The following is a 24,673-nucleotide window of genomic DNA, read 5'->3' as shown; positions in this document are numbered from 1 at the left end:
AAAAAATTTCATGCAAATTAATTTCTTAATTCTACCGATGAACATCCTTAATGCGAAATCAAAAGCAGATCGTGCAAAACTTTTACCTCCATGCGTTTGCCAACATGCAAATCAACCTATTAACACACTATATTGTCAATTTACATGCATTTACTTCATTACTTAGCAACTAATTTGATACATGGTTTATTTTTTTCTTTTGATTGGATAAAGCTCTTAAACACATGGTTTGTTTTTTTTCTTTTGATTGGATAAAGCTTTAAAACACATGGTTTATTTTTTTCTTATGATTGGATATTTAGCTCTAAAGAGATTGAGTTAAAATTAAGATTCCCATAATGAATTGGTTATCTCAAATTGAGATCAAAGTTTTTACTTTTATTCCTTCTAAATATATCATTTTTCTGGTAATCATGAGTTTGTCATAACCAGAACTGAGTCTGACTGGCCAACTTTTCTGCTCCAAATTCCATACAAAAATTCCACCAAAAAAGATTTAACATAACAGAATATATAAAAAGAATTGCAGTCTAAAAGTTAAAAGATCAGTTTTTCCAATCTGATTAAAGTCTAAAAAATCTAGTGATTAGTGTTGCCTGGGAAATTGACAGAATATACTTTCTATATGCAGCTGTTTAAATATGCACTCACTGCAGATCTTGCACAATATAAATTGTTCATACTAGCAGATTCTACAATGATCCTGATATATATATATCATAACACAGCCCTTACATGGTGTAAACTTCCCAATAGTTAATTTGGAATTGTGTATAGTGCAAAGAAGGTTGGATGGTGTATAGTGCCATTGATAACAGGAAAGTATTTAGAATTTTGCAATATCAAGTTTTTTTCAATGAGTATTGTTAATGGTGCAATATCATAGTTTATCTAAGGTGCATTGTAAATTGTGCAATATCATGGTTGATTCAATGAATATTTCAATTGGTGCAATTTTTAGTTAAATTCAATGAGTATTTTAATATTTTTTTTATGATACAATATCATGTTTCAATCAGTTAGGAAAGGCAAATGGTGATGGTGCAATAAGGAATGATGTTTAGTGCAATAAGGAATAGGGTTTAGTGCAATGTGGAATGGTGTTTAGTGCAATAAGGAATAGTGTTTAGTGCAATATAGAATGGGGTTCAGTACAATGGTGAATTGTGCATAGCGCAATAAGGAATGGTGAAAGAGGGAAGTTTACATAGATCAATGACTGTAGCTTCAGAGAATAAAGACTATATACTAAGATTATCAAGCAGTGATAGTTGTAACCCCTATAAACTTAGTTATCTTATCTACACTAGTGTGCATGAAGTTCAGTATAAGAACTCATTTTCATTTTTAAAAAACTTTCATATACAGTGGTTTGTTGTAGGGTCGGTAAACTAACAAATCCAACAAATGTTCTCTTAAACAAACAACGAACCTGTTTAGTCAGTTTACTTAGTGTTTCAGTTTGTTGTTTGGCCATGTCTTCAAGCTTCCTGTAAGCCTCCTCTGGTGAAGTCTGTCTAGTGATCACAGCTTCTAAGAAGTCATACAAATACTGTAACAAATGAAAATAGTGTCAACTACTGCAATTTATCACTGAATAACATGACATTTATTATGATTAAATCTGCAATAATTTTTTTTGTACAAAAAACATGTTTAAATTGATCACCAAAATGCATACTTTAGAGATTTCTGTTTCATAATAAAAAAGAAGGGATATGATGTATTTAATGCTGACGCAAAGCTCTGTTTCTTGTTATTATTTTTTTTTAAATATGCCTTTTATACACATTTAAACTCTTCATTGGAGAACACAGATAGAGCACAAAAGCTTGAGATCTTCTTATAATTAGATATGATCAGCCTTGAAAAAGTTTAACCCAACACCTAAATGCAATACTTATATGCCCAGAGCCCATGATAGGCCTTCCTTGACATAGAGTAAAACAGTTGATTTTTTTGTAAGACTAAACGAAATATTCAGAAAGATTTGAATCAGAATATTATCAGGGTTATATGACAACAAATTTTTGGATTGAAACAAAATAGCTAAAATATTCTCTCATGTTAGATTTAACTTTATTGAAGATCAGAATTGGAGACTAGAAAAAAAATGAAAAAAAAGTATTGAGACAAGTTTTGGTCTCTGAATTCATCAAACTTAATCTCCACAAAAACCACTTTACATTATTACAAATGAACTGAGAGGATTACATCTTCACTAGCTAGCCAAGGGTTGGGATCCAGCCTTGTTACTCTTGCAGGGGACATTAGTAGCATATTTATACTGATATGTAATAAAACTCAAAAATATTGAGGGTTGCATTAAAACAAACAATAGACTTATGCAAGTTAAAAAATACATTAAGAAAATAGACCATTAATGGCTATATTGATTCTTTAACAGGAAATTACTTTTTTATTCCATGCAAACAATTTTGATTGCAAATTTAACAGACCCTGAAATAACATTTTGAATTATGTCCAATAACTTTAAGTACTTAAACATAAAAATATACTGAAAAAAATCATGTATTAAATTTGTAATATGTTTACAATCTTAATCATAATTTTGCTTCTATGGTCAATCAAAAATAGCTAGCAGAAAAATGAGGTAGATAAGAAGGTAAAAATATATTTTTTAAGCGGACTTGAATTATCAGTAAAGTTTTGGAATTTTAAATTGAAGTTGAAACAAATTTTTCTTGACTTAAAATGCACAAATCAAAATGTCCATAAAATTTTTAGAGTATCATAGGCATGACAATTTAATGTTCCTAGGTAGGGAGGTTGGACACAAAAGTGTTTTATTTCATAAGCCTAATATGAAACATGTACAGAACCCAGTTTTCTCAAAACGTTGCGTGTGAGAAAGTAATTTTCAAGGCTATTTTCCTATTGATTACTAAACTTAATTAAAAATAAGTGATCACTCATTCTGTCAATACAATGATTACATAGTAATGTTCTATAAAAAAGACAGATAAGTGTATGATAACAGAATTAAATAGAGGCTTCCCACAAATTTCAATCAATTAATTTTTGTCAGTACTAGTAAATAATTATTTTGTCTTTATTGATAGGTAAACATTCTGATAATTAGAATTCTGTAAAATTTGCTTCAAATCATGTCAGATTAAAATATTAAAGTTTAAAAATATTTCCATTTTTTTCTCTCAAATTTTAAAAGCAATATCAATTCCTGCACTTAATTCTGAAGTTTTGTTTTCAACAACATGTTTGTTTTGCAAAATTAAATGGATAAAAATAGAAAATCACATAGATCATAAATCATAGAATAATTTTATACTTGAAAACATTTAAATATTATTTTGTAATAATGTCTTCAAATCTAAGTACTTTAAGGAGATGATTATGAGTTTTAAAATTGGGTCTATTTTCTAAAATTAAACTAAGCATAACAATGAATTTACATTACTTTCTCCCATATATAGGGCATGAATAAAGCAACCATCTCCCTTAGTACCAATAATACAAGCAAATAGCAAAGTTGAGGTTTGGTATGGAAAACCCACAAAATATCTCAATTCAAAAATTTTAAATATCAGCTCTATTAGCACAACTTAATGTCATGTAGAAGCATCTGTACAAATAGGAGTTATTTCATAGTTTTGGCCCTTTAAATCTAACAGTTTTAACTGCAATACTGTGATGAAAATTTGACTAAAACATAAGTTACAATGTTTCAAATTGTTTCAGTTCAGAAATGATTTTCACCAGTTGTGTGAATAGTAGTGTATTTGTGATGTCATAAATGTGGGGTAAATTTCATAAAAACTTATATTCTGCATATTCATCAAAATTTATGACAGTTTAATGAAAAAAATAACATTGGCCCAACCCTTCCTGACCCACAATAAATATAATCATGAAAAACTGTCTTTTATAAAAATAATAGTAATTTGGTTTAGCTTTAATTAAGATAGTTCTACTTATATCCAATCAAAATTAAAGTCTTAAAAATTTCTGTTGTCGTCTATACAAATGCAATTGAACTGTAATTTGAACATATAAGCTTGAAATTAGTACTGAATATCAAAATTGAGAATGAAAATAGGGAATGTTTCTAAAAAACATCAACCTGACAAAAGAGCAGAAAACAGCCCAAGGTTAAATAGCATCTATATCATACAAAAAATTACAAAATATAAGTATGTTTGCCTATCTAAGGGAAGTAACTAATTTACATTATAAACATTGATGATCAATGTAGTCTTAAGGTGAGAGGTACGTAAATGAACGCCTCTAGCGGAAAACGGGAAAATAGGCGTTTGTTGCTATGGGAGTTATCTCCAGTACACCATGAAAAATATTTTCAAGATGTCCGAATATGTTCCGCTTCGTCGGAATAATGGTCAATTTGGTGGTAGAGTATTGAATGCATCTCATCAAAAATATAGCTAAAATTGAAGAATGTAAAATAAAATATCTTGTAACAGTTAAACAGTGCTTTCCTCCATTGAAAATGAAAGAAACTTGGCATGTCGTGATGGCCGAAGAGCGACTGAGTTGGGTTTACTAATACTAGCTGACCAACTTAAAGCTTGCATACAAATTATGTTTCTACAAAACTGTTTAAAGTACAAAGAATTGGTCTCGGAACTATTTTGTTTACACCTTGGGGTAGCTGTCCATACATGAACTTACTATACGCCGATAATCGGCAAAGATCAGAGACTCACGTAAAAAAATCGGGAATGTTGATATGTGACGTAAAAACGAAATGTAGTTTATTGATAAGAATATCATGAACACGTTCATGCATTACACACGTAAACTCCCACAATAACAAATTAAACCTTACACTATATCATTGTCATTTTATTTATTGAAATTCCAAAGCAAACTTTGTCACGGACTTACATTCAGTCATTTGCATTCAAAGAAATAAATTTTCCCAAAACAACTGTCAACGTGAGTGAAAACGGCTAGGATGTATTCAATCCTCGACACAAAAAAAGAGATTAATACTTATATTTTTTAATTTGATATTCCTGTTATAACTGTTATATGATCTTATATTTTTTCTCATACAGATATAAACATAAACCTTTCTTTACAGTGCTTTCTTTCACGTCCGCGATATGGTCTATAATTAGAATTTGAAAATGAAAGTACTAGTGAGAAATAATTTATATTTAGTAAAAATAAATATTGAACAGCAAAAGAGTTTAATTGCTTTCTGTGTGACATGAAATTTGTAAAATATAATGTCGGAAATTACTTCAGACGGGTAAGCAAGAGAAAGTGACAATAAACTTGAACGAGAATCGTAATGACTAATGGTGATGGGACCTTCCGCATGAACAAACGGGAACTCCGAAGTAAAACTGTCTTTCAAAATGAACGAAAATTTAAAAGAAATAAATACACGTTGCTTTTCAGTCAATTTGAATTGAATGGAACATTGTGAATTACAAGCTTCCAGCATGAAAAAGCGGCAAGGGAAAAATATAGATCCGCTGATTGAAAATTACGGCTTTACCGCCCCGCCACTTCAAAAATAAAATAATTAGCAAAGTATATATATTACACTGCAGATATAGAAATTTCTGCTTGCATCAATCAATTTATTTTTAATTGCGCAAAATTTCGGAATTACAGTTATTTCGATTTCAGTTGCTACTGTTTACATACATGTGCAAATGCTGCTATAAAAATTTAGAATTAGAGTTTTTATTTTTGCTTTACATATTTCTTCTCAATTTTCGCAAAACTTGCGAAAAAGTACGAACAGGAATATTGTTGGCATAAATTACGAGGTCCATAATGCTGTTGGCGATTTCCAATCTCTGCAACATCTAATACATACGTTAAAAACCCTCGAAGACAGTTCTTCAAAATCACACGCAGCTTTTCTATTAAGTATATTGTTAGCTTGATCATTACAGCTCACAAAATCTAGACTGGATACATTTATCTGAACGTCATATAAAGTGTGTTCAAAGTCTATGTTGAACAATTTATAACAACACATAGCTGAGTCGGGGATAGAGCAGATTGGTATCCCGTGAAAACATTGTCAACCGCGGCGAAGTCGAATAACAAAAAACCCCAAAAGATAAATAAGTTGGTATTTGTATACATTTGTTTTTAGATATTTACATCTATGCACTGTCCGCACTATAATAACGGAACAAAACCAACGATGGAGAAAAAAGTAGGGATAATATGCAACAAACTTTGAAATATTCTTTTTGTTTGTCTTTTGCCTATAATCTACATTTATCCCACATCTCCTTTCGTGTCATATTAAACACACTACTTAAGTTTGCAAATGACCGGTACTATTTGGATCGAAGTATGTGTTCATGTTTATGTTATGTTCTCGTGTCATTGAACCATAATTTTATATATTTTATATGCATGACCTCCTGCAACTATCGGAGGATTAAAAGTTAAATGTTGTGATTTTTTAGGCAAACGCCGTAGCGGAGGGGGCATTACTTTTAACACTTGTCAGTCTGTCTGTCCATTGTATCGTCCAAAATTGGTTTTCGTTCTCTAACTTTAGTTTGCCTCAAACAAATGTTAGAAGACTTGTACACAATGCTGATTACCAAAACAAATCACAGATCTAGTTTAAATTTTGGTGGCGTCACTTTTAAAGTTTTTTAGTAATATCACTTTATAACATCATATGCAAGCGGGTGCATCATCTGTGTCCCATGGACACATTTCCCCATTTATTTACCATTGTTTGTCTTTTGGCCGTTTTTCGTTTTTTCACATGACATTGTCAGTATGTTTTCGGCTTATAAGTTTCTATTTCCCGTTGCGCGGTATATTTAGCCTCCAATATTGTGAAGCAGCAAAATTGTGGTCGAATATGTGAACATTGAATGTATCTCGTCATTCGGAGAATCTATTTTAATGATAGATCTTTTATCGTTTCTGTTCAATAAGTTTATAAACATATGTCCTTAAACATTGTGTTTTTAATCATTCCAGAAATACGTTATAATACTTAGGATCTCGTATAATCACTGAAAAAAACAATAATAGGTAATCAATCCTTTTTCCAGGCAGGATAATATTCTCTATATCACATTTGAATAACCAAACAAATTATAATGAGGCAGCCGTTGTCTTTACAATTCTGCTGAAATAGCCTTGACGTTGCGTAACGGTAATCCTTTCGGCGACGTCATGATTTTTCTCTCTTTTCCCGTCAACAACACCCTTTCAACGGCTGATATATGAAAGAGGAGTTCGGTAACCCCATGAAAATTATATATCAAAAGAAAGGAAAATAATACCTTAAAAACATTTGATTTTTACAGAAAAATCGTAGGATTGGTTTAAACTGCAGAATAAATAAAGCTTGAAATTTCTTATTTTTGGTTCAAATTTGACGTAATGTCTATGTACTTTATGTTGTTTCAGTACCATTTTCAAATGCCTGGAACTCGGAAATTAGATCGGTGACCAACTTAAATTTTTCGACTTTTCATTATCTTTTAATAAGGTCTACGTGCATACGATTTCTTTTAAAAATCGCAGGACAAGCCATTTACGTACCTGTTACCTTAAAAGCTGCTAAATAATGAAATGTACTGGTAAATACTTACAGGAGTTAAATATTTGTAAGTCAGGTGAGCATTTTCTGCCAGTACATCAGCAGCTAGATCATAGTACTGAAAGAAAAATAATATATATCAAATGACTTAAAAACATATAATGACATCTAAATGTTGTAAGGGGAGTAACTCAAAAGTTACTGCGGCAAAAACAGCATATAAAACTTTTTTAAATATCATAATTATTGATTGATAGTTGCTTATTTAACCTCCAGTGGCATATAGTTCATACCTTCTCAAGACAAGAAAAAATTAAAACATTCTATACAATAAGTAAGTTCTGTAAAATAGTATGACCATGATAAAGCAAAGAACATAAGGACAGTCATTGGAAACTATTGGTATGATGGATAGGATCAGAAATTTTGCCTAAGAAGAGGCAACCTAATGCCCCTCAAAAAGTTGTTTTAATGATTTGTTACAGTTAAGAAAATGTGGCACACTTCCTACATGGGGAATAAGATTTTTTAAAACATTACATGTGGTTATAGATTATTGATGGTATTTCTTATAAGCATGTTTTTCTCAGCTTCAATCTGATTAAAGGGCTCAGCCCTGAAATTATATGTAGCTGAGAAACATCCTTGTACTAGAACGACTACTGATGATCTGCTTATCTCTGTTTTTCTACTAGGCAACATCAATGACAAAAGCTTTTGACTTTATACATTAGATCTTTCTACTTGACGGCGAAAAACTATCTGGTACATCACTCTAGTACATGTAGTGAGAAAAAAAATTACTTACTTCATATTTGGCATACAACAAAAGAAGATTTCCAAAAGTTTCTGGAGGGAAGGGATTCTGTTGCAGTAAAAACTGCATTTTCTGAAAGCCACCGGTTGCATTGGTTTCCATGTTCATCAGAGCTTGGTTGTGAAGAGACACTGCATCTAACTCTTCTTCTGCTCTTGGTGGCATGTCTGTCAATGCTTCACATGAAGCTTCATCTTCAAAAATAATGAGATGTAATGTTTTGATAAAGTTTATAGAAGTGAAATGGAAATAATAAAAAAATAGGAAACTTTTATTAAAGAATGATGTAATTAATTTGATAACCTGGAGCAGGTTATTTACAAAATGTGCTTTTCTAATGTTTTCAAACATGTATCAGTCATTCTGCTATTTAATAGTTATAGTTTGGGAACAAAATCAAATTCAGAACCCAAAAAAATAACTCTATATTCTTCTACAATCATAGGGTAAATGCAATCTGGATTCAGATTTAATTGTAATTGAATAAATTTTTCCATACTTTGTTTGATGCCATTTTGTTTGACAAAATTTTGTATACAAACCTCAGAAAAATTTATACTTTATTGAACATTTAAATTCTGTGTTTCAGTGTTTTAACAAATCAACGAAAACTAGTACCCAACAAATAATATTAATGATTTCACAGCATATCAGCCAATATTAAAACACAAAACTTACAATTCTTGAGTTGATATTCTATAGCCGCTTTAAGATTAAATGCTTCAATCAACGCTGTCTCATGGAGAGTCAGAGTATTACCAACACTTCTAACATCTATTCCTTCTGTTGTCATCCCTACACTTAATTCTGTAAAAAAAATATATCAGTCAGTATTTTAACAAGTTTTCTTTGAATGGTCTAAGTCCCCATCCCTTTTTTTCCCAAAATATTTTTTTTATTACGATTTTGTTTCTGACTAATGCAAAATTTCATTTTTATTATATTTCAACGTAAATGTTTCATTTATAGTTACTTTATGATATTGAATACTGAATTATTGCATCCGAACTTATAAACCTATCATTAATCTTAGGGCTGTTCCAGAAAATACTATGCCCCCCTCCTCCCAGGGACCACACTTTTGTTTTACCCCACCACCCACATAAAATTTTGAAAAATGCGTTCCCTGGGGGGACATAGTATTTTCTGGAACAGCCCTTATTGATTCATTGATTATTAAAACAAACTTTTGTTTATTTTACAAAATTAAAATTTTCCTTTATGTTCAATTTTCTTTCTTTATGGTCCGAGTACACAGTTATTTCGTAGTGCATTTCTTTTAGACAATAAATGAAAATTACAGTGAGTTGACTGTTAGTGTTGCTCTCCACCAATTGCAATTCATTCAAAATTTTGACCAAATTGCAATTTGTTTTATTAAACCAAATTGTTCAACTGGTCAGAATATTGAACAAATTGTTCAGTCAAAATGTGAAAGTGCAAGGTGATAAAATAAAATATACTTACAATCCTATAAGACTTTAACTCCACTTTAATGATGTTGTGACAAAATGTTCCTTCATCCAAGCATATCTTGGATGTGCAGGATGAAGGTCATTCTTAGAATATGAGCCTGAGGCTCGAAAGTAATGAATTAGCTTAACTTCTCTATGAGGGGTGAAGCTTACATATAATATCTCTGTTTAAAGAAACAAACTATACCCATAGCTGGCCAGTGACCTTGACCCTAGTATATAAGCACCTGTTCCATAATAACTTGTCATAATTTAAAGCAAGTTTGTGTCGACCAAATATAAAACCCAGTGGAAAAGGGTGGGTCTGACTGATAATCCCTAGGGTGGGAATTAATTACTTAATTCGAGCCTCAGGCTCATATTCTAAGAATGACCTTCATCCTGCACATCCAAGATATGCTTGGATGAAGGAACATTCTTATTCATATTTCGCCTTCGGTCTCAAGTAATGAATTAGCTTGTTTAAAGTGTAGACACAAACTAAAAACAATTTTTATATAAATGCCAACATTTAATAAAGGATAAAAATCACAATCACAGTAACTACAACTGAAGAAAAGCGTTTTAGTACTGATATTATTCACTTTCCTGTTATAGAACTTGTAAAAGGTTTGATCATATGTCCAGACAAAACTGTTGCCATAATGTCCTTAATAGAACATTCTGAAGCTAAATGCACCTATGAAGAGGTTCCTCTAAATGAGTTAACCTTAAAACCTCGGATAAAATTAGAACTCTCTCTAACTATCTAAACTTTACGAAAAGACTTAGATGAATTCTCTCACCTATTTTGTACACAAAACATGATAAATCATTATCTTAACAACACAAAGTTTTGGTTTATCAAAACCTTTGATCACCTCGTTAGGTAAACTAACTAACAGATCTAGTATTTTTCAAAAACTCATGTATATGAAAAAATAAAGTGCCATGTCTCTGAATGAAGAAACATAGAATGTAAATCTACAGCTGATAAAGATAGTACTTTAAGGCAGCTGTAGTCAAGGCAAATAAAGACACAAGTATAAAAGACAGTCTTCAATGTTAAATTCTCCAATGAATATTAAGAACTTAAAAAAGATAGCACTAAATTCATCTCCCAAGTGAAAGAGTATCTAACTCTTCAATTGCAGATTCAGGTTTAAGCAACCTTCCACAAATACATGTAGTAAACAAACAAATTAAGTAACATCTATTTCTTAAAGGATAAAGTCTGTTTCAACATAGAACAAGGAAAATTCACATTAAACATGCTGAATATGAAAAGCTTGTGTTTTACAAAAAATTCAATAATCAATAACATCCTTTTTAGATGGTGATAAGGAATTGGTTCTCTTTGAACACACCAAATAATGAAATTTCTCAAAAAATATTGATAATGCTTGATTATAGATGCATGGTCTCCAAGATGAAGTGTAAATATATTTTACAAATGATTCTGAAATCTCCTGTTTATATTAAAGTGATTTCTGAGTATAATACACACGTTTTTACCCTACTGCACAATCAACCCTTCAGGTGTTGTTTCACTTATATTTTTTACAATATACAGTTGAATTAAGTCTCTTCCTGACAGAAAGACATTATCTTCAGTATGCAACATTGTTACTAATTTTTATGCTTAGCAGTTTAACTGGCAAATAAATTAAAATTGGTCTTAGCAAAGAAAACCAACTCTGAGCAGGCCAAAAAGGATAATCAAAAGAGCCTTCTGAACTTTATCACTAATAATTTTCTTTATAATTATCCCCAACAATGAAAAAGATGGGAAAATATAAGGTCTTAATTCTGACCATGAAAAATACAAACATCTCTGAAAGGAGCTTGTTGGTCAAAAGAAAACGAAGTAATTCTCTACAGATTTGAAAATGAAAACGTGATAACAACGAAACAAATATATCTTCTTTCAATTGCCATCCTTTTGAATCTGTAAATTTTTTAACCATATGATAAGCATCAAAATTTTCTTACCAGGAATATAAAGAGCTGTGATAAAAATGTTCTTTCTTGAACACCAAGCCCAAATAATGAAATATTTGTAGTAAGCATGTTAAGTGACAACGAGGTTTTACCTCCTATTGCATAATAAAAGCTACTGAAAATGTATTTTCTGATTGTATAACTCTCTGTGACTAAAACTTTTTTCTCCAAAAGAAAAATATAGCCAACAATACTATGAAATCTATATGAAATGAGCGCATACTCTTAAAGAAGCTCCATCTACCAACAGAAACATTTTCTTCAAATTTGGATCCCAAATCCTTCTTATGAGGAATCTGGTCCAATCCAAAAACTTATTTGGATGGGTCTATAAATCAAATTTTTAATTTCTGATTTTAAAATGTTAAAAAAAAAACAAAAAAAAATTCACCTACATGTATTGATGAAAATAAATACTGTAACAACTCTACAGTGTTTCAACATTATTTCTCGCCATGTTTCTGCAATGTAACATTCCCACAGATACTGCATTAAAAGCATTCGTCACAAAACCAATATATGATGTAAATCATCTATAATACAGTTACACAATTCTATTTAAGAAGAATTTCCCAAGGGAGATAATATTACCATTTCTCATCTGTCAGAAAAAACTTAAATAGCTCAGTATCAATAATGAGACAAAGGAAAACAATGTGCTTCCAAGAAATGAGTACCAACTTCTCAAAATTTCTTCCGAAGCACAGCTTATCAAGCATTTGCACCACTTCTTCTGTATTCACAATACAATCATCTAAACTCTGATCCATAATAAAAGAATCATCAATGTATAAACTATAGCATGTATATACTTCAAGTGACATTATTTCATAAATACATAGACAGGTTTTAAAACCTTAGTAAAAACTCTTGATACAGAAGCCAATCCAAAACAAAAACATAAATATCATATCATTGTCTTTTCCACATGAATCAGGAAAATGTGATATAATCATAAATGAAACTTAAATATGCATCTGTGTGATCTATAGATGTTAGCTCTCTCTCTATAAATATATAGATATTTATCCTAAAAATTTAATTCTAAACAAAAGATAAATGGTCCTGCTCCAAATGCTGATTAGCAACAAGCTAAGTATGTTTGAATTTATCAAATAGATTCAGGCCTTGAAGACCAATCTTTCTTAGGAACTAAGAAAATATAGGAAATAAACTGATTTTCCATTGATCGATCAACCTCTTAAATAGCTCCCTTAGCTATCAATTTTTGGACTTCTGAAATTAATTCATCCTTATGAAAGGTGAAATGTATTTAATTCAAAAATGATGAACCTTGTGGTACATCATTAAAAATAATTTTATAACCATTTCTTATTAAATCTAATATCAATAGATCATTAGTAACATTTTCCAAATCATAATATTTAAGTTATCTATACTGTATATATAGCAACTGGTTGAGAAATGTGACCTCTTCGAGATTCCCTGTTCCCTTTTTGAAACCCTCTCCCTCTCAATGAAGGGAATTGCCTACTAGTATAGTCGCCCTGTTGACCAACAGAGCCTCTGCAGTTAAAAAACTGATATTGCCTTTCCCATAACAGCTGGGAGTAAATTAATTGCTAGACCTGGAACCTCTTCCAAGGAATCTAGAATTTGCTTCAGAATCTTTGTATAAACACTAAGTTTGCTTCATGCAATCATAACTAGAAACGTGATAAAGCAACTATCACAACAGAATTACAAATAAGTTTTATCATCTAAATATTTCTGAGCATCTCCTATGGGTCTAACCAGAAACCCATGGTCAAACAAACAAATAGAATTTTACAATAAAATCCTTGTACTATCAAGATCCAATGGCCCATTCTTACAACAAGAAATAGCCAACTCAACAATAGGGGTGATGATCAACCCCTTAATAAAGTATCTCTGGGTTTCCTGCATCTTTGAAACCACAGAGTGGGCCTGTCTAGGCAGTGCCATTTCGATTTTTTATTTATCCTCGACACACTAGGATTGTCACAGTTCTCAGTGTGATAGTATTACCTCTATGAACTTTATATTTTCCTGTTGCTGACATGGTAGTAATATTTACAATTTTGGGATTTTCAAAGCAAAATCATGATTAAACTGTTCAACAAACAGGATGAGATAATGGACCATTAATCTCACTAATAGAAGCCTTAAAGGCTTCTGAAAACCTTAATGCAGGATCAAAAGATGAATCAAATTCAACTCCGACTGGACTATCATCAGCCATGGCACAAACTCCAAAAGGAGGTACACACACAGTATCATTTCAGTAGTTCAGATCAAAATATAGAACTAAATCTTCATTAAAGTAAGCCTCTAATGGCAAAAATCAAATATAGCAGCAGGTTTCTCTACAAACTCTGCTTGAGTTGAAGGCAGTAAAACTGTCTCAAACCTCATGATTCATACAGGTTCTTTACTACATTAATAATAATGAGTCAATGTATCAATATACATGCCTATCTTAAAACTCAACAGCACTTTCGTGAGAAACATTCACAAATCAAGTAGATTTTGAAGCTATACAAGTAGCACTAGATTTAAAAACTTACTTTTTACAGGTTCTGTTGCTTTGTCAATTATTTCCAATTGCCATGCCATTATGATCTTTTATAAAACTACTAGGTTTTATAACTGTTTAAGAAGAGGATTTATTCAAAATACCTCTTGTTTTCCTATTAAATTTATCATCTTTAATTTCTAAAACATCATTCTAAACATCTTGCAAAAACAATACATTTGCATAAACAAATTCAGCCATTGTAATACAAAAATGTGTACCTGTGCAGGTAAAACACGTGTAAATTGTGAAGAGTACTCACGACCTTCAGGTGAATAGAAATACTTTTAAAAATCTACCTGTTTAACAAACAGGAGTATGAATTAAGTAACAAATGTGCCGTACATCGTAGTGTACTAAGGCAAAAACTTAATGAATATATAAAATTGTCATACATCGTAGACAATAAAATATTTAATTAATTTCCATGAACACTTGTCATACATCGTAGACAAGAAATTTTTAAATTCATTTCCATCAACACTTGTCATACATCGTAGACAATTGAGGAAGTATTATTTCTAAATAACAAAATAACATTAGAACTTGTCGTACATCGTAGACAAGTTAATGTAACTTTAGTAACTCTCTCCCAAATTTAAGATAAAAATAAAATAACTAAAAAGAATTCAAGTGAAGTGTTCACTTCACCCCTCTAGAAAAATAATGACAAGTTATTATGGAACAGGTGCTTATATACTAGGGTCAAGGTCACTGGCCAGCTATGGGTATAGTTTGTTTCTTTAAACAGAGATATTATATGTAAGCTTCACCCCTCATAGAGAAGTTAAGCTAATTCATTACTTGAGACCGAAGGCGAAATATGAATAAGAATTAGTTTATCAGTTTGTATAGTTATATTATAGTCATTTCCATGCTGAAGAGGAACTGTTTATTTTGAATTGCTATAAAATTGTCCAAACTAAGCTTTCATATAGTTTTTATTTCTAAAAGTATTCTATATTTATAAGAATCAGATATCATTTTAAATAAAACATCATATATTCAGTAAAATATGTGTGAAATAACAATATGCTATTGCTAAGTTTTCAGGGGAGATAACCTAAAATATTATTCCTTTGAATAAAGACTTTTTGAAAGAAAAGTTATTATCTCCCCCATGGAAACTTCCTACAAACATATATTGCAATTTTACACATATTTTACTGAATATGAAATGTTTTAATTCACATAATGAAAATTATTGTTTATTTTGAATTGCTATTAAATTGTCCAAACTAAGCTTTCATATAGTTTTTCTTTCTAAAAGTATTCTATATTTATAAGAATCGGACATTATGTGAATTAAAACATTTCATATTCAGTAAAATATGTGTAAAATTGCAATATATGTTTGTAGGAAGTTTCCATGGGGGAGATAATAACTTTTCTTTCAAAAAGTCTTTATTCAAAGGAATAATATTTTAGGTTATCTCCCCTGAAAACTTAGCAATAACATACTGAATATATGATGTTTTATTTAAAATGATATCTGATTCTTATAAATATAGAATACTTTTAGAAAGAAAAACTATATGAAAGCTTAGTTTGGACAATTTAATAGCAATTCAAAATAAACAGTTCCCCTTCAGCATGGAAATGAATATAATATAACTATACAAACTGATAAACTAATTTTGTCACAACATCATTAAATAGTGGAGTTAAAGTCTTATTGGATTGTAAGTATGTTTTATTTTATCACCTTGCACTTTCATGACTTGGCTGTGGTTTTCTACAGCAGTTGGTTCAAATTTCTGACCAGTTGAACAATTTGATTTTAAAAAACAAATTGCAATTTGGTCAAAATTTTGAATGAGTTGCAATTGGTGGAGTGCAACACTAACAGTCAACTCACTGTAAAAAAATCCCACCTGCGCTTTCTCAATAATATTTTTACAGTGGGTTGTACTACTTTTGGGACAAATTATATCAAAATTATAGAAAATTTCATCAGCTCTAACTCAAAATATGGACAATTTCATGTTAAGGGGGTCTTGAAATCTTTTGACAGCTTCTGAAGTGCTAATTTTTGACCTTTTTCAGCTGGACCTAATCACTACTTTACATTAATATTTATGACCCAAATTTGTTTACAGTGTCATTTCACCCCCCAACTTGCTATATGAGGCATAAAACATGGAGAAATAAATTTGGAAGGGGTATAACAAAAATTGGCAAGTTACACACTGTCCACACTAAGGACTATATTTGTGGACAACGAAAATCAAAGGACGATAACTGTGTACTCGGACCTAATAGGTTCTTTAATGTAAATGCTTTATTTGCAGCCTATTGACATCTCTCTGAACATTTACACATCCACACTTGTAAACCTTATTTATTTTATTGTACTCGGCATGCATGCTCAGCATGCATGATGATAAATACTTAACATACTTTTGTCAAAATGCCAAAAATCAATAACAGTATTAATTGTTCATTAGTTTTGCTTTTTTTTTCATTTAAGATTTTTAAGATCAATAATTGTATCAGAAACATTTTCTTTGTTGAATGATATAACATTACACCTGTTCTATAAATCTCATCATTATTGATTAATACAACTAAAGTATAGTAATAAGGAAAGATGTGCAGTTATCTCCCATATTTTCTGTAATATTTGAAAATTAATATAAAAAGTTTACTTTTCAATAAAAATAAATAATAATGTATAAATAAATTCAAAATCTCTTTTAGCACAAAATGACATTTTTCTCTTTTACTTCCATCAATCATTGAATTGATAATTGCCAGTTTGATTCATAGATTATACCATCAATCAGTTATTCATGGTGAATTGCTTACTATTTATACTCCTCAGCCTCCTAATTCAGTGAGGTCTGCTGCCATTGGATTTCTGTTACTTACTGAACTGATTTAATATGGAAACTTTATGTTGACTTACTCTCCAATGGTGAACTTTGACCTCTTTTGTTAAAATTTCCAATATTTCACTTTTTTATATAAATATTATCAAGTATTGTTATAATTATCTGGCCAACAGCCTTATCAATTCTTTTTTTTAATGAAACACATAAATATTTTTGAAGACTTTGGCTAATAAAAATAACAGTGCACACATAACGTTTGCAGATAAACTTTTACCTGGATGTTCTCTAATACCCCTCTCAATGATATCAGCAATATGTTTAAGTGCAGGAGCATATTGTTTCAACATGTAGTGACATAGAGCTATGTTATAGGATAGATCAGCTTTGTATCCCAGTATCTGCATGGCTGTAGTAAACTTGGAACAAGCTTCTTCATATCTTCCATCCTAAAATTGTATTTGTTATATAATAAATTAGAGCAAAGATTCATATACAAATGTACAAAACTAAAATGGTCTATATCAAAAGCATTTAATTCCAAAGAGGAAAAAGAAATTTGTATCATAAACATGTTAATTTCAGAACCAAATTCATAATCATATTAATCTATTGACTAAGTATAAGAACGAAAGGAGAAAAGCACTGTAACCATCAGGGGGTATCGGATGGGTCCTGATCTCTAAATCCCAGGCTTAGATACATGAAATCCTGAGGTCCAGAATTTAAAGAAATTGAAATCCCGACATCCTGAAATTCGAAAAAAGAATTCCCGGATCCCGAAAGGGTCAATCCCGAAATCCCGAGCTTAATAACATCCTATTCCAACGTCCCGAAAAAGGTCCTGTCCCCCCTCTATAAAAGACAGATACTAAGTGTATATAAATAAAGATATAGCGTATGAAATGATTATAAGACACTGGAATGTTTTAAATAATATATTTTAAGTTACTCTCTTGTAAATTTGCTAGGATATAAGTAAGGTTTGGTGTGTCCTTTATTTTCAAACTCTTATATTTTTGCATTCTTTACATTAAAATGCAAAAAAAAAAATCTTTCCAAAACTATGCTTATTTAAATATATGAATATATGACTATATATTATTTTTAATCTGGACATTCCAAGATAATATAAGTAATGGTTATGCATCATACATTACCTTAAACAAGAGGCATCCAAGGTTGATTTCTGTATCTGGATCATCTGCTGGACATTGCTCTACCAAACTCTAAAATGTATAAAGTTCAGGATTTAATAAACTTCATACCTTCAGAAAAGATTATGATAAAATTCTTGGGTAATTCATAAGATTTCATCACAGAATTGCTAAAAATTAACGTGTGAAAGGGAAGTCAAACTCATACAGCAAAAACAAACTGGCAACACCATAACAAAAAAATGCAAATTGATCAAAAGACACACACCAGTAATTATATACAAAACAAGACATAGGGAAAACTATATACTGAGGAACATGATTCCCAACAAACACTGGGGGTGATCTCAGTTGCTCTGGGAGTAATGTATGAGTACAGGTACAATCACAATGTGGTCAGGCACATATGTAGGAGTGTATGAGTACATGTACAATCACAATGTGGTCTGGCACATATGTAGGAGTATGACTAAAATGTGGAGGCCATTGCCCCTCATCTAACACAGTAATTCCATAAAAGAGTTCTCTATTTCTAGTGATTCTAGATTTGTTGAGTAACTGAACTTCTTACTATTAAAGAATCAGATGAGTCTACGGCATTATTTTTTGTATTATTTAGATAAGAAGCCTAACTAAGTTTAAATAATTCAAGTTAATAGATACATACTTTGAAATTAATGTATTACTTTCCAGGTTCATATGGAAGTTTGTCAATAATTATTTACATATGACACAATATGACTCATGCGTCTGCATGTACATCATAAAACATTTCTTATAAAAAATCTTACAGTTAGAAGATATATACATGATGTGAATGCACTCAATGGAGTAGATGAATATAAAATATCAATATGAAATGGCTTTTTCACAGCTAATTACACATTGGCAGCAGATGATATATAATAAGTTTATTTTGCCTCTTCATCTTTCTATACATGTATTTCTTAATCATATGAGTTATTTCCCCATACAATGCACCAATCTTAAATATCAAAATAATTCAGATTCCAAAAGATTTTACTGGAATAAAATTTTACTCAAAACTTCAATGAAAAATATTAATAATTCTCCCAAATTTAATATTTCAATGAATATCCCAATCAAAGTTATTTGCACAAGTAGTTAATAATCTTCACCAGCAGACGTAAAGTGTTGCATTTCTCCTGCTATATAAACGAATCCAACATCAGTACATGTGAGGTCTGCTGCCATTGGATTAAACTTACACTAAGTAATGAATACTAAGAAAAAATGAAAATGACTTACTACTAAGAAAATATGAAAAAGTAACTAAGTATACTATATAATAAGAAAAATATGACTACTATACAATCCAATGGTGAACTTTGACCTCTTTTGCTATTTGAGAAATAGTTAGAAATGTTTTATTATTTTTCTTAATTACTTTTAATACCTTTTGCATTGTTAGATGCCTCAATATATGATTTTTTGTAATTTGGCTTATAGATTTATTTTTCTCAATACCAAATCAGTAAATGATTGTAAAACATAAGTTTGTGTTTAACAGTTAATCAGCGGGACGTGACATAATTTTTTGACAAGTAACATGTAATTTGTAAACAGATGCTGAACTATGAATTATCTTTAATGATGTAAAACTTACTGCACTTAATTGTTGTAGTTTCAGCATTAAAGTGTTGTAAATATGAACAACATTCCAAGTTACAGCTGATTGCATTGAGTCTGTAGGTAAAGGTTATATCTTTGGTTAGTTTGCTTGCTAGCTGAACTGTGAAGTCATATTTAGGTTAGGTAAACTATAAACCTCCTTCAAGAGTAGAATAGTCCGACAGATAACCAATCTATCTGTTTGTAGAAATAGGCTACTTTGAAATGAGGGTAGCATACCTTCCTAATAAAAACTTCATGGTTTAGCTAGAAAGCAAGCTAACCAAAGGTATTAACTTTACTTACACACTCAATGCAATTGGCTGTATTTTCTTGATTCTGAAGATCCTTATGTCAAAGTTTTGCTAAATTAAAAGAATTTGCAATCCTGGGTCCATTAAAGCTTAATTACTTTATAATAAGCATGGGTTTTGCTCTCATTGTTGGAGGCCATAAAATGACCTCTGACTGTTAAAATCTTTTTCCCTCAATGGATAGTTGTCTCATTGGCAATCATATCACCCCTATTATCTATTAAAAAGAATATGCCCCTTTCCAGGTATGAAAACATTAGGAGACTTTTATAGCTGACTGTGCAGTATTGGCTTTGCTCATTGTTGAAGGTCGTACGGTGACCTATAGTTGTTAATTTCTGTGTCATTTTGATCTCTTGTGGAGAGTTGTCTCATTGGCAATCATGCCACATCTACTTTTTTTTATATAGATATAGGAAGATGCATGACTGATTTTACATTTTCCAAATGTTCAATAGCAAGAAATCTTCAATTGAAAATAATACAAATCTTTAAACTTATTTCAATGGGATTAATTTAAAGTCTTTAATTTTGGGGGGGTTCTCATCTTGTATAAGTAATTTGGATATTGGGCCCCAATTTTTTAATGCCATGGTCTAGATAAAGGTCCTAGTCCCAACAAACAAAACTTTGTTTGAATTCATAAAAAAAATTGAATTTTAGCAGCTCTATGATATGCAGTATCTTATTGTGCAGTTAGATTTTTTATTTTGGACCCTGTTTTCAAATTAGTCCAATCGCATACTAAGGTTTGACGGGTCCAAACATTGTTTGGTTTCAACTAAAATCATTTTTTTTTGTGGTCTTTTTATATGCTGAATCTAAGCATGTTATAAGATTTGGAATATCAGACCATACTACCGTAGTTAAATTAAATGTCCCATTTCAAATTTTAAAGACCTTTGACCCCATAATTGATTTTGTGTCAGAAATCTATATTATGTAAAAAATTTGATTGTAATCCAAATTGAGACAGTATCAAACTTGAATAATGTATCAAAACTTGCTCCAACTGGTCTGGGTTCAAACTCTGCAGTCATATCAGGCTGCACTCAGGAAAGTATTGCAAGTATTCATTCTCTTTTTAAACTAGCTAGACAATTTGATTTTGAAACAAATTAAAATGAAATTCATTTATCACATAACTTTTTTTTAAGAATATAATATATAGTAGTACATGTACCATTTTCATGAATTTTTTGGACCATCAATGCATTTGAATGGGAACATGTAGTTGGAACAGTGTTGTTTATTTAATATGCTGATCATAACCCCCAGGCAATACAACAAGAATGTTAAACATATCAACATGTAAATTGAACAGGGTTATTTCCCATGCAACACATGGCTTTAACTTGTTTCTTTTATATTGTTGTAAATGTTTACTTTTACAATTTTAAAATTTCACTTTTTATCTAATAACTACTTTGACCAAAATCTTAATCTTATACACAAAAGCTTGAATAATTATATTTAAGTATTTGCCAAAAAAAATTCTGTTTGTACCTGTGTTTTTTTCTCACCTTAAAATAGACAGCTATATATACTGCCAAGTTTCTTGCTCTACCGAGGTCTGCTACCATTGGATTCTGGTTAAACTTATACTTATGTATGGACTAATGAAGCTTGAAGTTAATGAAGACTTATCCAATGGTGAACTTTGACCTCTTTTGTTCAAATTTTTTATTTCATTAGATATTTTTTTTAACATCACACATATATATACTAACAGAAATCATAAGTTAAACTGCAGCTCAGAAATTATTCCATGCTTTTTCACAAGCATGCCCCTTTTTAAAAAAAACGTAATTTTATTTTTTAAGTCATTTCTCCAAATTCATCTCCATACTTGCAACTTCAAAGATCCTTTGCAGTAAAGCTTCATTTTGTTTTTCATTATAAAATTTAACCTAGAGTTATCTCCCATATCTAAATGTTCCAGAAAACAAGATGTGACCATTAAACAAAATCCTCTCTAAGGAGCCCAAAATTAGTAGACAAATTTACCTTAATCAAACTAGATTTAATGTAAAAAGTTCTGTCAAAAGTAACTGAGTGAACTAGATATATGCTTTTAACAACTCCTACATTTAAACTATATGAACCAAAAAATGCAGGCGTGGCAAAAAAGAGACCACAAAAATAATTCTCATGAAATTTTTAAAATATACAAATGTATCAGATGTGATTATTTAAAAACAATTAAGTAGATATATTACAATGGGACACAGAATTTTACATACAGCCACACTGGTCATTCAATAATAAGACAATTATCCAAAGCAAAAACAGGTAAGACAGAAGTGCAGAATATAAGATTTTAAAAAATACATAACAACATAAAATTGCATGATATCTATAGCAATGAATCATTTTTGTTTGTATGTTTTTCTTTATATATTCACAGACCATATCTAATAGAATAATTATGATATACATGTAATATGTTTATAAAATTAGATACATGTAAATTAAAAATTAAAACATTATTTACAGTCTCTTGCAATGACATGTAATATGTTTACACTTTTCATTCAACCACACTCAGTCATAGGCCTTGCAAGGTAACATAGTTTTTTCTTTATTTACATGATCAGCTGATCATTATAGTAATCCTCAGGCAATATTACAAGAATGTGTAAACATCTAAGTAGGTTAGAACAGGGTTATTTCCCATATAACACAGGGTTTAAACAAATTTCAAAATATTGTTGTAAAGGCAAACTTTGAAATTTTTAAATTTCACTTTCTATCTATTTATTGTTTTGACCAAAATATGAATCCCTAACATATAAACATAAATTGATCACATTCTAGTATTTGCCATGAAAAAAATCTTAAGCACCTCACATTCTTTTCAGCTTAAAACAGACAGCTATATATACTGCCAAGTTTCTACTACTACTGAGGTCTGCTACCATTGGATTCTAGTAAAACTTATACTTATCAATGGACTAATGATGACTAATGAATATGAATGAAACTTAATAAAGATGACTTATAACTCCAATGGTGAACTTTGACCTCTTTTGTTGAATTTAAAAAAAAATATTTTTCTCATTTACTCATTTGTTTCATGGACAACTGGACAATATCAATAAATTTAGAAAGAAGTGCCAAACACTTTAAAGAATCTTATTTTTTTATGAATTGATATTGTCACATGTGCATATCTATTTCAAGTTCTAATGCTTGACATTTGCATTTTGATTATTATTTCAAGATTTCCTTTCTGAGTTATCTCCCATGTCACAATGTAACAGAAAAACAGATGTGACTGAATAACATTACTGTCCTTAAAAGGAGCGTATAACATATAAAAATGATGTCAAGGTCAGATGATACTGGCAAGACCAACATGTACATGTAACATTCATTCCATTTACCAAATATAGTTGATGTATTGGTTATAGTACTTGAAAAACACAATATATATACAGCATGTTTGCATGTCTTTGGTTCTATTTCCCATCTATTTTGTAAGTTATTATAATCCAAAACGTGTAGAATTTTTCATATCACTGCAAGGAATTTTGGAGGAAAGCCACACAAATCTTTAAGATACCAATAACATGAATAATTGAACTCACCTTAGCTCCAGGTAAATCTTCCTCGCCATATTTAATAGCAGCTTGTAATTTAGTGATCTGAAAATGTCAAAATAGAAATTTTTAAAAATACATTAATAACTTTCCGTTTGTTTGGAAAGGAAGAGATAAGAGGTGGATGAAGAAAAATAAACTCTTTTCTCTATTTAATTTTCAAGTATGCAAACATGGATTAGTAAATTGATGATGATGATGGATTAGGATTTAAGCCAAAAAATACTCCATTTTAAACAATTAAACAATGAAAAGAAGTATCAAATCATCCATTAAAGACATGTTCACTTTTGAAAAATTTGAAACCAAAAAATACACAATTGTGTGCTTTCTGAAATAGTATCAAAAGCGTTATACATATTTGCTGCTACAGCTACAATCATAATAAAGCATACTTAGTGATGATACTGTGTGTTTCTCATTGCTTGGTCTTCATTGCAATTTGGCATGTGTTGCAAACTTTAATAATTTAACATAGGTAATAATGACAATTCTTTCTTGCATAAAACACTTACAAAATGTATATCTAACAATTAATCTGACAATTGCCTGTGTCCAAGTTTTGCTTACAATGATCTGACAACACTTCATTCTACTTTCTGTTCTAGCAGTTATCACATAAGCCATTGAAATGCCTGACTATTAATTTTTGTAGGTGTGTGTCATTACAACAAAACCAAATGATCACTAAAGCCAGTTCCTTTTAAACAGGATGTTGAACATAGCATTGTCAGCTCCTTGTAAGTTTGGCATGGGCATATGACCTGT

The 24,673-nt window shown here is 30.5% G+C and overlaps 1 protein-coding gene across 1 annotated transcript in view; it reads right to left on the bottom strand.

Annotated features, from left to right (window-relative positions):
* LOC143045031 (intraflagellar transport protein 70A-like) overlaps positions 1–24,673 on the bottom strand; it is a 57,262-nt gene that overhangs the window by 23,617 nt on the left and 8,972 nt on the right. The window contains exons 4-10 of the mRNA XM_076217316.1: positions 23,894–23,950; positions 18,361–18,429; positions 17,478–17,649; positions 9,036–9,164; positions 8,349–8,551; positions 7,593–7,658; positions 1,433–1,552 (exon numbers count right to left, since the gene is read on the bottom strand). Coding sequence (XP_076073431.1) covers positions 1,433–1,552; positions 7,593–7,658; positions 8,349–8,551; positions 9,036–9,164; positions 17,478–17,649; positions 18,361–18,429; positions 23,894–23,950 — 816 coding nt within the window. The remainder of the gene's footprint in view (positions 1–1,432; positions 1,553–7,592; positions 7,659–8,348; positions 8,552–9,035; positions 9,165–17,477; positions 17,650–18,360; positions 18,430–23,893; positions 23,951–24,673) is intronic.

This window comes from Mytilus galloprovincialis, chromosome 9, assembly GCF_965363235.1.
Source record: "Mytilus galloprovincialis chromosome 9, xbMytGall1.hap1.1, whole genome shotgun sequence".
Taxonomy (NCBI): Eukaryota; Metazoa; Mollusca; class Bivalvia; order Mytilida; family Mytilidae; genus Mytilus; species Mytilus galloprovincialis.
The sequence above is the reverse complement of the archived record's forward strand: the minus strand, read 5'-3'. Positions and strand labels throughout refer to the sequence as shown.